The 23253-nt window shown below is 44.4% G+C and overlaps 1 protein-coding gene across 8 annotated transcripts in view; it reads right to left on the bottom strand.

Annotated features, from left to right (window-relative positions):
* SULF2 (sulfatase 2) overlaps window positions 1-23253 on the bottom strand; it is a 322126-nt gene that overhangs the window by 39298 nt on the left and 259575 nt on the right. For all 8 annotated transcript variants that reach the window (XM_075901571.1, XM_006132193.4, XM_075901569.1 and 5 more), the window contains 5 exons: window positions 22715-22865; window positions 19082-19257; window positions 9255-9383; window positions 7852-7908; window positions 5963-6092 (listed from right to left, as the gene is read on the bottom strand). In XM_075901571.1, coding sequence (XP_075757686.1) covers window positions 5963-6092; window positions 7852-7908; window positions 9255-9383; window positions 19082-19257; window positions 22715-22865 — 643 coding nt within the window. The remainder of the gene's footprint in view (window positions 1-5962; window positions 6093-7851; window positions 7909-9254; window positions 9384-19081; window positions 19258-22714; window positions 22866-23253) is intronic.

Genomic DNA, 23253 nt, shown 5'->3' with positions numbered 1-23253 from the left:
CCATCAGTGGAGCCAACAGACGCCGTGAGCCCCACATGCAAGATGTATGTGCGTGCGGTTCTGTGCTCCTGGAAGGGGCAGGGCCAAGGGCAGTTGGCTATCAGTGTTGCCCGAAGCACAGTATGGTTACCCCCCTTAAGGTTCAGCAGTGGCCGGGCACTGAAGCAACTGCTTCCTTCTACCCTCCCGTTGACAAGCCTGTTTCTCATCAAGAAAGGAAGAAACACTCAACTTTCACTTTTCAAGTGAACGGGGAGAATTACTTTAATTTGGTGCATTTAAAAATCTTGGAAGAGGAGTTTTGAGTGGTTGTGAAAAGTTACTGGAAAGTTTTGCTACAAAAGTACGTTTGTATCAACAGGCCCATTTGCTGAATAAATGCATTAAGATACTGGGCAAAACTCTTTAGAAACGAACATTGGACAATGGTACTGAAGAGAGACGTTGCCAACAAACCAGAAATAATTTGCCTCAATTCGTTCCCCTGCTGACTAGAGAGATCTTGTGTGTGTGCTCAGTGGCATGACCTCCGGAGGTCTCTTCCAACTCTATGATTCTATGATCCCCATGGATCTACAATGCATACACAGCCTGCTTCAGAGCCATAGCAGCCCCTGTCCATGGTGGGCCTGACAGCCCCCATCCCCTAGGATTTCCAGATGGTTTAAACAAAAATACTGAACATCCCCTCCCCCCCAAAAGAAAAACACACCAGGGAAAAAATTCTGTTGAGGAAAAAAAGAGGGGGGAGACCAAAGTTGATGGGGGGGAGAGGGAAGGACACCGAAAGTTGTTGAGAAAAAAAAAATCATCACAGCATGGCTCTTTTAAGAAAAGTCTTTAGGATTGATTGAAGCCAGAAGGCAGCTTCCTTGCAGAACCAGGTAAGCAGGGGCACTGGCGGGGGGCTGGGCCTGATTGCTGAGTGTGTCTTAGGGTTGCCAGGTGTCCAGTATTTTTGTCTCCTGGCAGGGGAAAAAATCAGAAAAATGTTCAGTATTTTCTGATTTTTTTTCCGGACAGGAGGCAAAAATACCGGACTGTCTGGGTCAATACTGGACACCTGGCAACCCTACCACTCCCTTGCCACAGGTTTATAGGTAGGCTCCCTGGGAGAGGGGCTGGCAACAGTCCTGGTCCCACTCTTGGGGAGGCTTCACTGAGGGCCTACTGCAGGTCCCACAGCACGTGTTGATTTTTTAGGGGTTACACGGTTACATTTTTAAATGCATTTTTACATCCCTAATGGTAATTAACATCTTAAAAAACTTAATGAAGTTAGGCCAGTGTGTAGTTTTAATAAAGACTAAATAGTGTTCATTGGGAACACTAGCCTCCCCCACAGTCCATCCCAACCTGCTGCGTGGGTGCCTAGGATTTACCAGGGATGTTACATACCTTGTAACTGAATAGTCGTGTAACTGCATTAAATCTCTTAGAGTATGTCTACACTACCCTCCTAATTCGAACTAGGAGGGTAATGTAGGCATACCGCACTTGCAAATGAAGCCTGGGATTTGAATTTCCCGGGCTTCATTTGCATGAAGCCGGCCGGCGCCATTTTTAAATACCGGCAGTTCGAACCCCGTGCCGCGCGGCTACACGCGGCACGGAGTAGCTAGTTCGGATTAGGCTTCCTAATCCGAACTAGCTGTACTCCTCATTCCACGAGGAGTACAGCTAGTTCGGATTAGGAAGCCTAATATGAACTAGCTACTCCGTGCCGCGTGTAGCTGCGCGGCACGGGGTTCGAACTGCCGGCATTTAAAAATGGCGCCGGCCGGCTTCATGCAAATGAAGCAAATGAAGCCCAGGAAATTCAAATCCCGGGCTTCATTTGCAAGTGCGGTATGCCTACATTACCCTCCTAGTTCGAATTAGGAGGGTAGTGTAGACATACCCTTAGTGGTTACATGACTATTCCCTGGAGGCAGGGCCGGCAGTAAGTGCGTTCCCAACCCCACTCCCTGGGAGCCCCTTGCTCTCCCACACTGCTGCTGCCTCTGTATCAGAGGCAGCAGCACTGGAGAGCAGGGGGAGCTGGTCAGCAAGGGGATCCAGTTTAAAACCCAGCTCCCTGTGCAGACCAGCTGATAGAGACAACAGTGCGGAGTTGATGCTGGGGAGAACTGACTTTTAAGGTGGCTCCTCCCAGCACCAGCTCCTGCCTGGCCCCCTGGCTGCCTCTGTAGCAGGTAGCACAAGCAGGGCCAGGCAGATCTATGGAGCCAGCATGCATAGGGAGCCTGCTTGAAAGCTGACTCCTTGTGTATATCTGATCCAGCCTGCTTTATCAGAGGCAGCAGCGCGGAGGTGCGGGGGGAAGGTGGATCCAGTGCTCGTGAGGAGCTTGCTTAAAGACAACTCCTAATGGGCGCCAGCTCCTGCTCTCCTCCCCCTTGCTGCCTCTGATACGGAGGCAAAAAAGGGTGAGGGGAGTGTGTGTAGTCAACAAGATTAACTGATAAACCCAGGCTTGAATGGGCAACTTTAGTATTATGGAAAAGTGATCCTGGAATATCACCCCATAAAGGTCCAAAATATCTTCTACATGTAGTAGAAGTTGGGCACTACTTATAAAACACAATCTAGCAACAGATTTATAGGAAACAGCTACTTTCCCTTTATGCACGAACACAATAATAATGTCTTGGATTTCTTCAGTGAAGCTACTCACTTTTAACATGCACATAATCCCGGGTGGCAGAAGCATGCTATATTGTGTATTCATAGCAAGACATCTTAACTTCCATTCCATTCTCTACCAGCATCAAGTGGTTTTGCATTATTGTGCTTCAGAGCTTTCCGGCCACTGGAGCAATTACGGATGTTAATTCAAAGTCATTACTTGGGGCTCCAATCAGAAATAAATAGCTGTGGCCTTCCCAGTAGATTTTTTCATGCAGTTCACTTATTTCCTCTGTGAATCTCTCTTGGAATTGACAGTGTTTTTATTATGACAAAAGGGGCTGCCTGTGGGTAATGGAAAATAAAATGTCTCATGGGTGGGCCATATATAGAACCCCGATGGGCCGCAGGTTGCCCACCACTGCCCTAGTGAGTGCTTTGCCAGCTATGGCTCACTTTAATATAGCATGACCTGGTCACAACTGCTCCTATCTCTGGCCTGCCATGACCTGTGTCCTACTCCAGAGGAGTATGGGGGCCCAAGAAGCAAGTAGCGCAGAGCAATCTTTATCCCACCTTGGTATTTCCTTACAATAGGGGAATTTTCAACACCCCCTGCATAGCATACAACAGCCAGAGGGAATGCAGAGCATCTAGTCTTCCACAGGCAGAGCTGTTAAATGCGAGGGAACTGGAGACGTACTCTATAGTCTGGAGAAAACAGCCGTGCACAACAAACCCTTTTAACCTACACAAAGACATAACAAGTAGCACAACAAAGAAAGAGCAGGGTCTGATGGGCAAATACTGCAAACTCAGACCTCTATTTATCTTAGCAAATGGAAATACACTATTTTCAAAGGCATGGACTAGATTCACGAGTGATTGTCTAGCTGAGTAGGTGAAACATGCTAAGCAAATGTGTGTAATTACTTAAATGGAGTCATTTATGCAACTGTTATTATGATACCGAGGAGTTGCTGGGAATGCTCCACAGAGTAACACTGATATCATAATTGGCTTCCACAAAAGCACATTAATGCAGTCAGTAGGTGAAAGTGGGTCAGATTCCACTTACTAAGATAGTTCAGCATGCAAGGCCGAATTGCAAGGAAGAGAAAGAAGTTATGTGCAAGCCATTAGGCACTAGGATAAATGTTTTTTTATTTCACATGGGAAGGAAGAGCTCATCCCTCCCTTTAGATCTCTGAATATGAATCCTGAACTGTTCTTTCATCTCTGGCTACAGTCATCCTTTGTTGGCTGCAATTAATGCAACACTCACTGGAAAAGAAAACATGGAAGGCTAAAAGATGGGAAACAAAGGATAGGAATAAAAAAATTATATAAAATTTTTTTTAAAAGACAATCTTTCTAAAAGTGCACCAAAAGACTAAAAATAATAAAAAAATATGCACCAAAAAGTCAAAAATAAAGTTTTAAGCTAGCAATTTAGGAGAAAGATTGAATGACTAACAGTTAGCAACTAGCCTGAATCACACTTAGCCATCCAATCTTTCTCCTAAATTGCTAACTTAAAACTTTATTTTTGACTTTTTGGAGCACTTTTTAAATTATTTATAGTCTTTTGGTGACCTTTTAGAAAGACTGTCTTTTTAAAAAGTATTTTTGATATAATTTCTTTATTCCTACCCTCTTTAACCAGTTTCTCCTCTTTTAACCAGTTATCAATCCATGAAAGGACATTCCCTCTTATTGCATGACAGTTTACTTTACTTAAAAGCCTTTTGTGAAGTACCCTCTCACAGGCTTTCTTGAAATCTAAGTACACTATATCCACTGGACCCCCTTTGTCCACATGTTTGTTGACCCCCCCAAATTCTAGAAGATTGCTGAGCCATGATTTCCCTTTACAGAAACTAAGTTGACTTTTCCCCAACAAATTACATTAATCTATGTGTCAGATAATTCTGTTCTTTAGCTTCAAACAATTTGCCCAGTACTGAAGTTAGACGTACCAGCCTGTAATTGCCAGGATCACCTCTAGAGCCCTTTTTAAAAAATTGCCTCACATTAGTTATCCTCCAGTTATTTGGTACAGAAGAGGATTTAAAGGATAGGCTACCAACCACAGTTCGTAGTGTTGCAATTTCACATTTGAGTTCTTTCAGAACTCTTGGATGAATGCCATCTAGTCCTGGTGATTTGTTACTGTTAAGTTTATCAATTTATTCGAAAACCACTCCAAAACATGTCTGATCATCTCTGTCATATCTAAACAGCTGAGAAATGATGGGTCCGTTCACAGATGCACTGAACAGAAGATTGGTGCAGCTGGCAGTAGAAGATGGGCAAGGATGGCTTTATACTACATTTTACTGCCTTTCCTGATCCTAGGACTGTCCCCGATACAAGCTAAAGCATCCACAGGACTGATATAGTTTGCACCAACTCATATTGGCTCTAGTGGCTATCACTCAGGTGAAATTTACTAGAAGCAGCGGGCTCTGGCCCTTGGAGCACACACTTGTGGCTCCTACACCGGGAGGGAATGCTGTAGAGCCAGCTATACCAGCTTTCTACCAGCTGAAGGTCCCCCCTTCCCCACACAGTGGTGGAATCCTATTTAAGACAAGCTTATGGCACTTTTGCACCTCTCTGGTGGCATAAGGAAACCCTACACGGGGCCTAGGAACTGCCCCATTCCTAGAAGTAACCTATAATCATTTAAGTCTCTCTTATGTAATTTGAGACTGAGCTGTGGATCTTTTTGTATTTGCAGAGCAGCATCATGTAACAGTCATAGAAACCACAGGCACAATTGACCAATTTGACAGCTAAGCATTCAGTCGCTCACACCGTTAACACGTGCAGCTGGGGAAATGGTCTATGCAACCTATGGTTTTATGGTATATTTGTATTAGTTGTAGAAGCAGACATAGCCCAGATTTGGGTTTTCATGTTAGTATGTTTAAAACCAAATTAAAATAATTAAATAAAATCAATATGAGATCATAGCAAAGGGAAGTATGTACATCTGGAATAAGCTTTTGTCTGTAACATTCAATGTGAATTCTCAGCTCTAATGTATCCTGAAGCTCGCTCTGTGCAGGGAACAGAAAGTTACAATAAACGAGGCCGTCCTCTTACAGTAGCTGGGAATCAATACTCAGGCACTTGAATCAGCAATTTCCTGACTGCCAGTCAATCTCATAAATGCTGTACTCTAGCTCTGAGCAAAGGCCACAAAACGAGTCACTTGATTTACAGGCCGGCATGGAGAACGAGCTGAAGGACATTATCGCCATTTGCAAGTGGTGTTAAACTTAGCTCTTGATATAGCTTCTTGCACTCCAAGCTAAATATGCCTCACCTGCCCAAGCTGTTCACAGGCAGTTTGATACTCGGCTCGCTGGCAGAGATCCTTCACACGCTGGTATTTTGGCAGGAAATTTTCTTCCTGAGCATCCACCTTCTCATTCTCTCTCTTATGCAGTAGTTTACTGGGGGAGAAACAAACAGTGCATATCATTAAGACACACTTAAAAAGGGCCATAATGGGTCAGAACAAAGTTCAATCTAGCCTAATATCCTCTCTGCCGACAGTGGCCAATGCCAGATGCCCCAGAGGGAGAGAACACAACAGGTAATTATGTAATCCCTCTCCTGTCATCCATTTCCAGCCTCTGACAAACAGAGGCTAGGGACACCATTCCTACCCATCCTGGCTAATAGCCATTGAGGGACCTGACCTCCATGAATGTATCTAGTTCTTTTTGAACCCTGTTAAAGTGTTGGTCTTCACAATATCCTCTGGCAAGGAGTTCCACAGGTGGATTGTGCACTGTGTGAAGAAAACCTTCCTTTTGTTTGTTTTAAACCTGCTACCTATTAATTTCATTTGGTGACCCCTAGTTCTTGTATTGTGGGAATAAGTAAATAACTTTTTCTTATTCACTTTTTCCACATCAGTCATGATTTTATAGACCTCTATCATATCCCTCCTTAGTCTCCCCTTTTCAGAGCTAAAAAGTCCCAACCCTTTTAATCTGTCTTCATATGGCACCCATTCCAAACCCCTCATCATTTCTGTTGCCCTTTTCTGAACCCTTTCCAATGCCAATGTATCTTTTTTGACATGAGGCAACCATATCTGTATGCAATATTCAAGATGTGGATCTTATACAGAGGCAATAAGATATTCTTTGTCTTATTCTCTATCCCTTTCTTAATGATTCCTAACATTCTGTTTGCTTTTTTGACTGCCACTGCCCCATTTCTAGAGACTCACTCTAAATACTGCACCAGGTCTGCCAGAGTGCCTCAGACCATCCATGTCGGTGTCCTGTCTCTGCCAGTGACCAAAATCTAATGCTTCAAGAAGACATTGATCCCACTCTACTTCTGCTTGTTCTGAAAATGCACCTGGCTACTAGGGCTATGCTGCTAATGGGGGAAGGCAAGACCTAGACCCCTTTTGGTGACCCCTGCTGCTTCCTCAAGAGGGATATCTGATTAACCCAGTAAGAGCATGAGTAAATACAGAGCTGGGTACATATGAGAATCCTACATCAGGATGTCCCCACACTTTGTGGAAGGAAGCGTTTCAAAATCCAGATCCCAAACTCAGAGCAGAAGCTTGGTTCACATCGTTCTCTAGCTATGAGTGTTCATAAAATGAGGCAGTCCCTTAAAAAAACCCGGTTGACCACACTGCAAGCCTGATCTGCAGAGGTATGGGCATGATTTCACTGCAAGGGGTGATGCAGGGAATCCATGAAAGGTGACTGTACCCTCCTGAACGCCACAGGGAGCAATACTCGGCAAGTGCTTAGCATACATCCTTGTGTGTGAGGGCAGAGGCACGGGGCAGCAGGACACATGGGGGCATGGACAGTCAATCTGCAGCTAGGAAGATCCATTAGCTTACATGCCCTTCACATGCAGGCTGTGGGAGCTACTCCCATTCTGTGGCTTGTATGGAGGAAGGAGGGCAAGAATTTCATTCCTCTCCACCACACAGCTGCCAGCGCAACCCCCATGCACAGTACACTTATGCTGGCCATGTGCTGGGACCAGGGCTAGCACAAAGCTACCACATGTTCTCTTCTACCACAGAATCATTGGCATTAGGGGTATTACAGCAATGCCACTCCCAGTGCAGGGAGGTAAGCTTAGCTGTATGATTTCACAGAAAGCTCCAGTCATGTAGGGATGCTCCTGTTTCGCGTGACTGGGCTCTGTGATTAACGCTTTCCTTACCCTCTCTCCACAAGGAAGGAGTCTCTCCACACTTTCATCTTTTTTTTCAAATGGAACCTAGAAAAACAAAAGTCTCATGAAAAGCAAGCTATGCCCCAGCGACTCCTCTTTTCCTCCCCACTGCTCCTCCAGAAAGATTACCTGCTTCTCCTGTGGGAATATGTAACTGCACAACACAGACATATATGCATCATCAATGCAAATCATGAAGGAATATAGGATGGATTCACTCTCACGGGGACAAAATCAGTGGAGCCACAGAATATAGTCACTGTTCCTATACAAAAGCCATTGCTGCACTGACAGATTAAGTGATTTGCCCGAGGTCAGAAAGGAAGTGTGTATTTAAATTTAGATTTTCTGGAACCTAGTTTAGTACCTTGTAAAACCACCCTCCTGCCCTGACAAAACTCCTTTCCTGACCCAGCTGCTCTTCTCTACCCCAAGAACACATCTTCCCAAACCCTCTTGTCTCCTCCAGTTGCTTTTTCCTCAGACTATTCTCCCTCACAAACACCCATGTGAATCCTCCCAGCATTTTTAAAATGGAAAGCTTGAGAGAAAGTCTCAGAAAATAATTATGTATTTCCAATATAGCAATATAAACAACATAAAGTCTGAGTTTATAGAATGCACTGATGTACAATTAGTTTTTACAGTTTAAACAACAATAAAAGTTTTGTTTAAAAGACACAACTATCAAGGATGTCACAGACATATTTAAAATCTACAACTCATGCAAATAGAAACATCTCCAGCCATGACCAAAGGCTAGTTTGCACTCACACACATTGTGTTTTGCTATCAGGAAGGCACATACCGTACAGCATATATCCAGATCTGGCCAACTGAAATATTGAACTCAGTTAAATTGTGCAGATTTTCTTGTGAGTATATATCTGTAATTCATTCTGCCCTGGTCCATACTAGGATTTTATTTCAAAATTACACCCCCCCAGGTCGAATTTATAAGCGGAGCGTCCACACTACCAAGCCCGTTATTTTGAAATAACAGGCCACAGAATTCAAAATCTCTTTTCATCAGGAGCGATGCTAATTTTGAAATAGTTATTTCAAAATAACAGCAATGTGAACGCCTGGGTGATGCTATTTCAAAATAACTACTCTCAAGAATAATTCAAACTAATTACTCCCCAGTGCTTCCAGGGGCTCTAAGTTGGAGGCAGCGTTTCCACATTGATGGAGTCTGCCCCAGACTAATTTTTATGCTTTCCCATAGTGAGGACACGCTAGTTCAGATTTGTTAAATTGGACATTATTAAGCTGAATGTAGTAATTTTGGAACAGTTTTCTAGTGTAGACATGGCCCCTGTGTCCCCTTAAATTTATCTGCAGCTGGCTGAACGACACACAGAAACATGGAGACAAGTACACTTCTTTACCTATTAACTGGTCTCTCAGAATCCAGCAGTTTTAGAATGGATTTACCATCCATGTCAGGTGGAATGTCCAACCCTGCAATATCTAGAATTGTAGGAGCCAGATCAATGTTCAACACAATGTGAGGATTCCTGAAATAAATATATAAAGACACCGTTTAGAGAACCTTTGAAGAAATTGTGAACTACCTTCACCCAACCCCTCCACACAGGATATGGGATCTGAAAAAACTTCATCTGGGACATCAGCCCAGAATAAAGGGAAATACAACCTTAGCAAACACAAAACACAATATTGAAAGGGATTAACATACACAGTAATACAATATTCAAATTACCCCCACGCGCATAACCCCAAGCAAAGCTAATGTGAAGATTTAGTTCTAAAGCAATAGCATTTCAGACCAAACATAAAAAATAGTTTATAAGGAAAAACAAGTTAACGATTAAAAGGAAGGTTTCAGCACTATTCTGGGATGTGAAAAAGCACATGATAAAACTCCTCTGGGCACTTAGAGAAATAATGTGCAAGTCATCTATTGTGGTGATTTTATTAAAAATAAACCCCTGGGAGACAGAACACAAACTTTGTCTATTTCAACATATATCACAAAAGCAAATATTTGGGCCTATGGCACTGAACTGTTTATCAACCAGAAAGAGTGTGGAGAAGAAATATCCTGTCTCACTACCAAAGGGAATAGCTAAAGGTTGGTTATTGTCATTCAGAGCGTATGAGCGGGAGGGAAAGACAAAAGATAGAGAAGATGGAGGCAAAAGGAAAATACAGCAAACTAGCTCCAACTGTGATAGTTCAAATATAACAACAGAGCCATCCCTCTCCATTCTGCAAAGTACTAATACAGCCAGGCATCCAGCGTAACTAGGGCAGGTAAACAATTTAGTAACATCCCCCTTCATCTCGCTCCAAAAGTAGAATGAGAAGTTTTACAAAGGGATTTCACTACACAGGGGGAACATTTAAACTACATTCCTCTTTCGAAAGAGGAATGTAAATGAAGCTGATCGCAAATTCAAATGAAGCGCAGATTTACAAATCTCAGGCTTCATTTCCATAATCGCGTGAGAGTGCTTTTACGGGGGGAAAAAAGGAGTACGGGTTCTTTTGAAAAAGGGTGGTTTTTTTTAAAGAACGTCTAGACTGTGGTTTCTTTTTCGAAAAACCCTTTTTTGAAAAAGTGCTCTCACGCGATTATGCAAATGAAGCACGAGATTTGTAAATCTGCACTTAATTTGAATTTTTGATAGGCCTCATTTACATTCCTCTTTCGAAAGAGGAATGTAGTTTAGACATAGCCTAGGTTAATGAGCAACAAACTGGCAGATGAAATTAAATGTTGAGAAAGGCAAAGTAAAGTATTGTGTGTTACCCTGGATTTAAGGGTTACATGTACCCCCGAAATGTGATTAAATCAACTGCAATCATGTGCATTCAGCCACCATGAATTAATAAAACAGACCACTACACAGTTAAGGGTTCATTGAAAGCAGGAATGCAAGGTCAAAACTAGCTACAGTTTCTGCTAATCTGAATGGGAGAAGGGAAAAGAAAAAAAGTCAACAACTGAGACAGAAAGAGGGTAAGTGGATGAGAACCTTGAATTTGGATGCCTTTGATATAGAAGTTATAATGACTAAGAATTTTTGTTGATAAACAGTCTATTGAAAGGTAGGAAAAGTGATGATTCAGTAGGGATCACTATGATTTTTGTGTTTTGTAAAAGTTAGTTATAAAAATAACATAGTGTGCTTTGGAGCAGTCCACTGAAGCTACCTGCAGAGTGTCTTTTTTCCCCCCCGACACCTTTTTTCCCTGGCAAGTAAGCAAATGGCACTGCAGACCTACTGTCAATTACTCAATACCGTCCCAGAATTTAGATAAATATTTGGGATGTTCTAAACCCATCACATGCATCAGCGGTGTGCTTCAATGTAATACACTGTATTTTTGGATAACAGTGCTTATTTGTTTTAATCTTTCATCTGCTGGAGAGCTGTATTTGCATTGATTTATTCCTGATACTGCCTGGAGTGAAACAGTTAAGTTAACCACTGCAGCAGGTTCTGAAAACCCAGTGTAACAAGTGGAAAACAATTCCAACCATGCATACAAAATGATGAGGTCTAAATTAGGTGCTACCACTCAAGAAAGAGATCTTGGAATCATGGTGGATAGTTCTCTGAAAATATCTGCTCTATGTGCAGCGGCAGTCCAAAAAGCTAACATGATTTCAGGAACCTTTAGAAAAGGGATTGATAATAAGACCAAAAAGATCATAATGCCACCATATAAATCCATGGCAGTTCCATCCCTGGAAACTGTGTTTAGTTCTGGTCACTCCATCTAAAAATATATCTTAGAATTAGAAAGGATACAGAGAGTGGCAACAAAAATAATTAAGAGGATGGAACACCTTTAATATGAGAGATTAAAAAGACTGGGAATGTTCAGCTTGGCAAAGAGACAATTAAGGAAGGATGTATAAAATCATGAATGATGTGGAGAAAGTGAATAAGGAAGTGTTATTTACCCCTTCACATAACACAAGAACCATTTCTAGTGAAATTAATAGGCAGCAGGTTTAAAACAAACAAAAAGAAGCACTGCTTTACAAACCACACAATCCATGGAAGTTGCTACCAGAGGAGGTTGAGAAGGCCAAAAAAATGAAAAAATAATTAGATAAGTTCACAGAGGAGATCCATCAATGGCTACTAGCTAACATGGTCAGAGACTCAACCCCATGCTCTGCATATCCTAGGCCTCTAATTTCCAGAAGCTGGGAGTGGCCGACAAGGGGGTGCATCACTCGATAACTGTCCTGTTTTGATTAGCAGCACAGGCTATTGGTGAGAGACAACGAACAGAGCTAGATGGACCACTGATCTGACACAGAGTAGTCGTACTTTTATTCTTGCTTTCAACCTGGTTCCGTGGGAATTGCCCAATTGCTTCTCACTAACTGAATGGTGCTACACCTCAGAAAATATGTTTATTTTAAATATATTTAAGATCAATTTTTGTTACAATTATAATATCATGGAAGTATGTACTGTTTGCTGCTTTTCCATTATTTCTGATTATGTACACTTAGCATCACTTTAAAACAAATAAATGGAGACATCACAAAAAAGTGGAAAATAGCAAAAATGCTTTTATGCAGGAAAAATTATTTCTGTGCCTTTGGGGACCAGGAATTACTTTCCCCATTCTTTGCAGGCAAAGTACAATAAATATAGTGCCCTATACACAGCTACAAGGCTTTGTATAGATTTCTATCTTAAAATAAAGAAGAGCAGAACCTTGCTAATTCACACTAATCACTTGAGAATTATTAGATTTTGTAAGTTAGCAAGAGAAAAAGACAATGACAAAAGTAAGGATGTTACATTTGTTCATTTCTTGATACATGTCATTTTATATTCATTGCTAATAAATGTTGCATAGTATTCTTGGTGGGGGTAGTAAAGGCTTAGTAATGACACCTCGCTACAGTGTCAAATCAGCTATTAAATCTTTGCTGATAAGGGTGCAATTATTTTGGAAGAAAAATAATGTGTTCATTAGCAAAGTGTAGATTAAAAATGGATATTATATGTGGAAATACAGACTCAATGACAGCATCAATTTACTATCTGATACATCCTCTCTCCAGGGGACTTAGTAAAGCAGAGTTCATCCCACGAAAAGAGTAAGACAAGGTCTTTTCAGTGTCTTGATTCCTGTGATCCTAACAGAAAATATTTTCCAACATATAAAGGCATTCAATCAGAAAAAACAATGGGGAAGGTTCTGTGAGGCATCGTTCACTAGTGATTCAAAAGGCACAGTCATCTCAAAACACAGTCATCTCAAAACAGAGGAGCCCACAGATCCTTCTCCCTTCTTAGCTAATAGCGTCCTCTCCAGTCAATGCTCCAAGTGATACAGGACTTGGCTTCCTCTCTCTCGCTTAATGTTTTCACACCTCTGACACTATCCCTGTATTACCTTACTCATAAAATCAATAGCAAAGTCCCTGTGGAGCCTCTGGATCCTCATCTCTTCATTTCATGCCCAACCTCCTGCCTGTGCCTTATGTTCTTTCCGAGCCTCTCTCTTCTAATTGCTCCTTTGGTCTCCTCCCCACACTCAGGGCTTCACCCCAGACCCTTCATGCCACCTTGAAAGCTTGGAACAGCCTACTGATTGCCCATGCACCCTCCCTTCCTTCTATAAAGCAGGGGCATAACTGGAGGAAAGGGAGTCCAAAAACCTACCTTATCCCCTGACCAGAGCTGGAAATTTGAACCAGCCACCCCACCCTGATGGAAAGGCAGCCCAAATGTGAGAAGGATACTACAGTCTTGTGCACCTGCTTGGCTCCTCCACCTTTGCAGTCCTTCCAGTGTCCATGGGCACCCCCAACCCCTAGGCTATGTCTACACTATAGGCTTCTTGTGCAAAAGTACTTGCGCAAGAGCGCATCCACACTGCAATGTGCTTTTGCACACAAGAGGTGCTTTTGCGCAAGAGCATCTGTGGCAGTGTGGACGCTCTCTTGCACAAGAAAGCTCTGATGGCCATTTTAGCAATAGGGGTTTCTTGCGCAAGAAACACCTGTTGCCTGTCCACACTGCCTTCTTGCACAAGAGGGCTTATTCCTCATGGGGAGAAGAATAACTCTTTCACAAGAAGCCCTCTTTTCCGATGCTTTACTGTACATTTACTTGCGCAAGAGCACAAATGCAGTGTAGACGCTCCGCAAATTTTTGCACAAAAAGCCTGCAGTGTAGACGTAGCCTTAGGGAGAAGTGGAGCAGGGGACATCAGAACACCCAATCCCGGCTATTGGATCTGGACTTTTGGTATTTCCTGAGGGAGCAGAGATGCAGAAGGAAAATGGGGTCTGGGATGCCTGGCCCCTGGTGATGCTCTTCTGTCTGAATAGCTCCCTGGGTAAGTGCTCTGTGGAAGGAAGAAAGCTCGGAGCCCGGTGTGGGGCTCTGTGTGTATGTGTGTTGGGGGGAGGAGCATGTGGCTGTGTAGAGGCAGTGTGCGAGAGCTCAGGACTAGGAGCAATAAGGGGAATACTAGAGACTAGATGTGGGGACAAGAGGGAAAGAGCTCTAGGCCCCTTCCTTATGAAAATTCTGGTTGTGCCCTGCTCCACAGTCATATCACTCCACCAGATCTTCTCTTAATCCCATGTCTTTCACAGAGTTGTCTGGTCAGCACCTCTGAAAATTAGACCATTGTGTTGCTATTGTGAAGTACTTTCTTTCAAATAATCTCTACATTATATTAGGAGTTTTTTCAGACAGAGATCATGGACAACTGCTGATTAAATAAGTAATAATCCCATGTCAAGGGATTTTGGCACAACATCTACAGTATTTAAAACTTCCTTGCCCTTTTTAATAATATCAATTTAATCAGCAAACTAAATAAGACTTTAAAGACATTTGCTACTATATTAGGGTATGTCTACACTACAGCGCTAATTCGAACTAACTTAGTTTGAATTAGTTAATTCGAACTAAGCTAATTCGAACTAACGCATCCAGACTAAAAAACTAGTTCGAATTAGCGTTTTGCTAATTCGAACTAGCATGTCCACACAGAGTGGACCCTGAACCGGGGTTAAGGATGGCCGGAAGCAGTGCCGGCAGGGCATCAGATGAGGACTTAAGAGCGTGGAGCTGCTGTCTCAGGCTAGCCGAGGGCTGTGCTTAAAGGGACCCGAACCCCACCCCGGACAGACAATTCTCAGGGGTGCCCTGCTTGCAAAGCAGTCCTAGCTTGGATTGCCTGGAGTACCCACACTGGGCACATCACAGCACTCGGCCATCAGACTGGCTGCACTTGCCGCAGGCTGCCATCTGGGGAGAGGGGGTAATTGGGGGGCTGCAGGAGAGCTTCCACCCCCAGAAGCCCGCAGAGCCAGCCCAGTCCTCCCCACTGGGGGCTCGTACCCCATTCCTCCCTCACCTCCTTCCACTTACCCCTCCCTAGCCCCCCTTCCTGATGTACAAAATAAAGGACAATTGTGTTCAAAAATAGAATCTCTCTTTATTGAACAAAACTGGGGGAGACTGGGAAAAGGAGGTGGGAGAGGGGAAGAGAGAGGCTGGGAGAGGGGAGGGCAACTACAATGATGAGGGGTTTGGAACAGGTCCCATATGAAGAGAGGCTAAAGAGACTGGGACTTTTCAGCTTAGAAAAGAGGAGATGGAGGGGGGATAGGATAGAGGTCTACAAAAGCATGAGTGGGGTGGAGAGGGTGCATACAGAAAAGTTCTTCATTAGTTCCCATAATAGAAGGACTAGAGGACACCAAAGGAAAGGAATGGGTAGCAGGCTTCAAACTAGTAACAGAAAGTTGTTCTTCACAATGCAAAGAGTCAACCTGTGGAACTCCTTGCTGCAGGAGGCTATGAAGGCTAGAACTGGAACAGAGTTTAAAGGGAAGTGAGATCAAGTCATGGAGGTTGGGTCCATGGATTGGTATTAGCCAGGGGGTAGGAGTGGTGTCCCTGCCCAAAGTTTGTGGAAGGCTGGAGAGGGATGGCACGAGACAAATGGCTTGGTCACTGTCTCCGGTCCATCCCCTCCAGGGTCCCTAGGGTTGGCCGCTGTCGGCAGACAGGCTACTGGGCTAGATGGACCTTTAGTCTGACCCAGTACAGCCATTGTAAGCTCAGGGCTCAGGGTCGGGGGTCTCAGTGGACCACCTTGATTTTCATGCACACCTGCTCCTGAGTGGCCAGGCTGGCAGCTCTCCTGCCCTAGCCGGCCACTTTCCTGTGTCTAGTGCGGAGGTCGTGGACGAGGTCCACGATGTCCACACTAGACCAGGCGGGAGCCCGCCTCTTGCGGTCCCAGGCAAGCTCCCGGGAGCCGCCAGCCTGGTCCCGGGAAGAGGGGGAGGGCTGGGGAGCATCGGGTGGCTGGCTCGATCCGTGCCAGGTGCAGGGTCTGCTGGCTGGGTGCTGGCAGGCTTCCACCTGGCACGGGCACCGTAGCCAGCCCGTGCCCCTTTAAGGGGTCCGGAGCCGGGAGGGGGGCAGACGAGTTTCCCTGGTGGTGCCCAGAGTGGCCACCAGGGAAAGCTGGGGAGGGCTAGCCTCCCACTAGTTCGAATTAAGGGGCTACACACCCCTTAATTCGAACTAGTAAGTTCGAACTAGGCTTAGTCCTCGTGGAATGAGGTTTACCTAGTTCGAACTAAGCGCTCCGCTAGTTTGAATTAAGTTCGAACTAGTGGAGCGCTTGTGTAGCGCCTATCAAAGTTAATTCGAACTAACATCCGTTAGTTTGAATTAACTTTGTAGTGTAGACATACCCTTACAGTCTTAATATTAGTTGCTTACATCTTTTCCTCTGTAAGTATAAGGAAAAAATTGTGGGTGGAAGATTTTATATGTGGTAATTATGCTAAAACATGCACGCTGATATAAATAAAAGGCAGCAAATGATGGCACTCTGTCCAAAATCATTACTTAAATGAAAATATTTGCTATTAGAATAATTACTTAGAAAGTATATTTACATAATTTCTTAGCTGATCAAAGCTACCTTTTTAATTAACAGGCATATTCTGCATTCTCGTGTGTCACTGACAAACAGTTTAAATATGTAATCCCAAAGGATACAGAAAGGAAAACTTTTTGTTTATGTCATACGTGGAAAATACTATGTACATTTTTCTTTACAAGCTGAAAGAGGAGAGTATAGTGATTCTATTCTATCTTTTAATTAATCTCTGATAACTATCTACAGTGGCAGGGAACATAATAAACTTACAGTGGGGGAGGTCTAGGCTGGATATTAGGAAAAACTAGGAGGGTGGTGAAATACTGGAATGGGTTTCCTAGGGTGAGGGTGGAATCTCCATCCCTAGAGGTGTTTAAGTTTGGGCTTGACTGGCTGTGTTCATTTAGTTGGGATTAGTCCTGCCTTGTGCAGGGAGCTGGACTTGATGACCTCCTGAGGTCTCTTCCAGCTCTATGATTCTATTGATACCTGGCATATTTCATGGCCCAAAATCTTACTGAAATGAACAGAAGAAATGACTAGGCACTTCATGCAACATTACACAGAATTTGGACTGGATGAATGCCAAAGGGTTACCCAATGACTTGGATCGCTCACCTGAGCAAGGGACCAGGGTTCATAGAACTCTGATTATATTTTAGAATAGGCTACTGGATCTGCCATGGAGGAGGTAACCAAGGAGTGGATGAGTAAAGGCAGGGAATGGGTAGTATCTTGGTTTCATCTCTCCACTCATAGGCCAGTTCAGCTGAATGAGTGCAGAAGTCAATTCACTGCTGGTACAGACAACAGCACATGACTACCCACACAAGGCAAGAAGGAAGCAGGGGAGGAACTGTGAGGCAGAAATTTGTCTTAGGTCAGGTCTATACTAGAAGCACTATCGTGTATACCAGCAAAGTACTTCTAGGGTATGTCTACACTAGCCTCCTAGATCAATCTAGGGAGGCTAATGAGGGTGACCAAAATTGCAAATGAAGCACGGGATTTAAATATCCCGCGCTTGATTTGCGTGTTCCCGGCCGGTCGCCATTTTAGAAATTGACTAGCCTGAAGTAACTGCCTGTGTCTACAAGCGGCAGTGAAACGGGATTCCGAAATAAAGCCCTAACTCGAATTAGCTGGTAAACCTCATTGCAGGTTTAAATCCCATCCTCATTAGCCTCCCTAGATTGATCTAGGGGGCTAGTGTAGACATACCCCTAGTTTGGGCAAAGTTTAGAGCAGCAACTCTATGCTTTTCTGCAATATCTGATCCCAGTTTTCTGTGCCCCACTTTTTCCCCTCCCCCCGAAGCCAAATAAGCTATACTGGTACAGGTTGGACCTCTCTGGTCCAGCACCCTCGGGACCTCACTAGCCCTGGATGAGGGATTTTGCCAGACCATTTTTGGACCCCTGCCACCGGCTTCCCTACCCTAGCTGCTGACTTCTCAGATGGCTCCACTGCCGTACTGACCCGCTGGGCAGCCATGGCTGCCATGGCTCTGCCGGGCAGCCCTGTGCTGGAGCTCCAGGCAGCAGCATGCACCACATGCTGGGGTTCCAGACAGCCATGTGTGCCGGAGCTCCCAGGGCAGTTGCTTCCTGAGCAGCCGCACACACGCTGGGGCTCCATGAGCAGCCCCGCAAGTCTCCCAACCCCGCTGAGCAGCCACGCTGCCACGCTCTGGGTAGCCCCGCTGTCAGCTCCCTGCGGACAGCCCACTGTCCTGCTGGCCCTGCAGGGATCCTTACTGCTGGCTCTCCACAGGGACTCTCTGGTCTTGCAACATCCATGCTGGACCCGCCATGGATGTTGCTGGACTACAGAATCCTGGTGAAGAGCGTTTCAACCTGTAGTTTCACTGATATAGCTGCATGGACAGGTGGGGCTTTTGTGGGCACATCTGTCAGGCTCACACCTCTGATTGACATAGCAATGCCTTCAGATGTGGAGACCTAGCCTTAAAGTCACAATGCCACCCCCAGAAACTGGGCTGTGAAGTTTCTGACCTATCCATTGCTCAGGGATGTGCTTAATGTCACGCAAAGTTCTCACTGGCATAGACAATGGAAGTTAAGGACGCACTCCTAACTATCAAGCTCAGTGAACCAATAAAACACAGATTCTGTCTCAATCTCAGACTCAACACATTTTTTTAATCTGATTGTACTGTTGTACTTCGGTGCCTGTGGCTTTTAAACCTTTGGCCCATGGCCACCGATCTCACACTCCTTTACATATCAAACATGATAAACAATAAATCAGGAGCTGAAAAACAAGGACTTACAATGACCCGGCCTCCACATTCGGACCTCGCACATAAAATGGAACTCTGATATCAAACTCATAAGGCATGGACTTCCCTTTCACCAGTCCAAACTGCCCAATATGATAGCCATGATCTGCTGTATATATTATATAGGTATTGTCCAGTTCACCTGTTTCAACCAATGTATTATAAATCTGAAAAAAGAAATATTTTTCACTAAATAACACAGTACACATAACATTTGAAATACTTCTGTGCACAAGTGTACACATACATACTGTATAACAGGGTGTTGACATTCTTAACAAGGACATTCCAATAAGACATGCATGCATTCTAATCAAGCAACCATCCTGATTAATAGAGGCTATTTTCTTTGAAAGAACAATCTATAAACACTTACAAATGAAATAGAGTAATATTTTACTGAATGACGAGAGTGACCACACATTTAAGGACAAACTTTCAAAAAGCTCAGCTCCTATTTTGGTATCTAATTTGAATTGAAAGTTTTCAAAAGTACTTTGCACCCAGATTGTCCATTGGAAAGTTTACATGCTGCCCATTTATTTAGGTTCCTAAATGGAAGCTGACACATACTGAGCTCTTTTGAATTTTAGGCCTTTATCTTCTTTAAATTTTTATTTGGCAAACTTTCCTAATAAAGAGATCCATTTAGGATTTCACACTTATTTAATACTTGGTGAAATGCCATTTGACCATTTTGGTGCCATTCAAGTGAGTCCCATTTACAAAGAATGTTTGCAGACTCTCCTAACTAAACAGCAGATACCGCCTTTCACTCTGAATTTACCAGATAGCAAGTGTCTCAACCTTAAATCGGAATTTTTTTTGGGAGGAGGGGAGAAGGTTTAAATGGGTCCCTTTAGGTGAGTATTGAAGTATATCAATACACAGCCACAAAGATCAGTCATCACATAATTTTTTCATGCTCAGGGTTTAATCAGTTTCTATCATCTCAGGGGGATTTAACAACATGATAGATTGTCTTTATGGTAATGTAACGTGAGATCTGTGATTAGACAATATGGACCTGATCCTGCTCTCACACCTGAGGGTATCATGAAAAACTGGATGGGAGTCAAAACTGTTTAATCAAGAATAAATGAAGTCAAATCAGTAAAATACGTAATAAAATGGACAAAATGTTAAATATAAAATGTGACTCCCTCTTTGAGATGTAGCCAGAGTCAATGTTTCTGAGGTTCCATGAGGAAGTAGTACAGACCCATGTACAGACAAATTTAGACAAACATTTTTATTGCAATCTTTGTTTAAATAGCCAGTGACCTCTGAGAGTCATTGATATCTGCCATGCACTCAAAATATAAAGACATTTTAAGGAATATTGGATACTTACAATTTCACTTAAAAGATATAACCAATTTAGGGGTTAAAACTACAAAAGATTAAGTTTCAGCCTACAGTGAAAATGTACACCCAGTGAAATCATTAGGAGTGAAATAACTTTGCTAACTAGCAGACCCTAAATAGATTGGTGCTAACAAGTGACTCTGTGACGTGTCTTCTCTGAAACTAGTGTCCGACCCACCAAAGCATATTTGTTAGCAACAAGCCACATTTTCCTGGGTTATTATGCCCCAAAAGTTATTATAATAAATTACTAACAGATAAACTTCATCCTTGTCTTCTTGGACTCCCCTTACTTACTGTTATCTTTTGTGGATAAGATTTCCAGAAAACATGAAGCAGTAAACAGCAGTACCGTATTTTCCGGCGTATAAGGCGACTGGGAGTATAAGACGACCCCCTAATTTTCTAGTTAAAACATAGGTTTTCGCCTATACTCACCGTATAGACTACCCCCCCCTTAAGAGGCCAACCGGCAGCGCCCCAGCTGCTCTGCCTCAGGGTCCACAACAAAAGCCTGGTCTGCTGGGGGGGGGGGCGCACTAGCTGCGCCCCCCCCCCCAGCAGACCAGGGACACGGGGAGCAAAGCCGCAACGGCAGCGGGGTGCCGTGCCTCTGAGGCTTTGCTCTGGCAAAGCCGGGGAGGCGCAGGACCCCGCCGCTGCTGCAGCTTTGCTCCCGGTGCCCCTGGTCTGCTGGGGACCGTCTCCAGCAGACCAGGGACACCGGGAGCAAAGCCGCAGCCGCGGCGGGGTCCCGTGCCTCCCCGGCTTTGCCAGAGCAAAGCCTCAGAGGCGCGGGACCCCACCGCCTCCCCGGCTTTGCTCCCGGTGTCCCTGGTCTGCTGGAGACGGTCCCCAGCAGACCAGGGGCACCGGGAGCAAAGCCGCAGCAGCGGCGGGGTGCCGCACCTTTGAGGCTTTGCCAGAGAAAAGCCCCGTTCGTACCTGCAAGTCGGGGACTGCCTGTATGTTTATACCCGGCGTATAAGACGACCCCCGATTTTGGGGGGATTTTTTTAGTATAAAAAGTCGTCTTATACGCTGGAAAATACGGTACCTTCAAGATTAGCTTTTCTGCACTTTGAAACAAACTCATCCTTTTTCCACATTGTCCTGCATTTTGCTTCAACTACCCCAGACTAACACGGCTACATTTCTATCACTTTTTCCACAGGAGCTGCCAACTGATGCAAAGATTCCTTTTCAAGGCCCACTGACACAGAAGTTGCACAATGAGGTGTTTGGCATCTTACTGGCAGACAATCTAGAAAGTTTGCCTGTGTATTAAAAAATATGGAGCCAATGGCACATGCTGGACCTAGTGTTCCATTCTGGGCAAGGCTCACAAAGGAACTTAGCTGTGGCAATGCTGTTACCAGGCCTATCTTTTAGGCAACTAGAAAAATCACTGGGATTCACAAAGCCTGAGCCTAAGCTAGGCTCCCTGTATAATGAACAGGGAGAGACAGGCACTTCAGAATAGGAGTCACAAAAACCTGCATGTGAGGCTCCCTCAGTCGTCTGTAAAAGTTGCCCCACTTTGGACAAACAATTTAAAAGGTCACTGCAGGAGGGGGCCTGGATCCTGGCTTCCCCAGCTCCCACGTGAGGTCTCTAGCCCAGGGGAGGGCAAAATGCAGCCTGCAAGTTGGATCCGGCCTTCCAAGCTACCAGATCTAGCCCACGGGAGCCTCTGCCAGGCTGCCTGCCTGCCCTGCCCCTTTTCTGCACTTAGAGCAGCTCTCTGAATGCTGCAGACCTGGGGGGAGAAGAGGAGAGGTTTTGCACGCTGCCCCCACCCAGAGCAAAATTTTGCAGCTTTCATTGGCAATTTCTGGCCAATGGGAGCCTCCTGTGTGCAGGACAGGCAGTGCATGAAGTACCCCTCTTGCAGAGGTCAGAGTCAGTCACACATGGCCCCTTCAGCCACTGCAGGGGCATGGAAGGCAGGGACCAAGGCTGAGGAACCAGTTGGGCTGGTGGCTGGGAGCTACCCAAGTGTCTCCTGGTCAGAGCCTGCCTCTGCCACCCAAGCCCTTTCCTCCTTCCAGCGCTCCTACTTGGAACAACAATGTCTAGAGATCTTGGGAGAGCTGTCAGTTCGGAAATAGTGGCACATGGAAGCGTGGTTAGCACGGCAGTTGGAGCTTGTATGCACAGTAGGAATATACTATTTAAAAAAAATGTACAAGCATTTTGGAGTTTAACTCAACAAACAAGTACCTGTTGGGCTTGAGTAAAGGAACACAATCTTACCATCTCCATAGAGTCATCCACAGACATGAGTGTCTGAAGGCGCTTTCTCTGTAGCATGTTGGTGAACTCCATGTGAATAGGTTTCATGGGACCAGTATACCTCATGATCCAGTGCTTGTCTGGGTTGGGAGCATAGTTATAACTGGGAGTGCTACAGCGCAATCAGGGAAACAGAGAAGAGCACATTAGTATGAAAGAATAATAAACTAGCGCATGCTAATAAATTTTATTTGACCAACAGCACATGGCTTTCTGTGGCATGTAGGAAAACGTTACATATATGATCCACAGATAATATTGAGTTATGTTTTATATGAAAGGTGGGGGCATGGAAATAACTGTGGGAAGTAAAACCGACTGAAAGAGTAAACATACATTGTTTTCAACAGTATCCTCCAGACTAGGAGGGATACATTTCAATGCCAGCAGATTAGCCTTCGAAGTCTAACATCACAATTGGGAAGCATTATTTGAACCAAGAACACGCACAATTGAGTTTCCACTGAGATAACTGTTCCATGTTTATTCTGCGCATTCTG

The sequence above is a fragment of the Pelodiscus sinensis genome, chromosome 18 (genome assembly GCF_049634645.1).
Source record: "Pelodiscus sinensis isolate JC-2024 chromosome 18, ASM4963464v1, whole genome shotgun sequence".
NCBI classification, from domain to species: Eukaryota; Metazoa; Chordata; order Testudines; family Trionychidae; genus Pelodiscus; species Pelodiscus sinensis.
The sequence above is the reverse complement of the archived record's forward strand: the minus strand, read 5'-3'. Positions and strand labels throughout refer to the sequence as shown.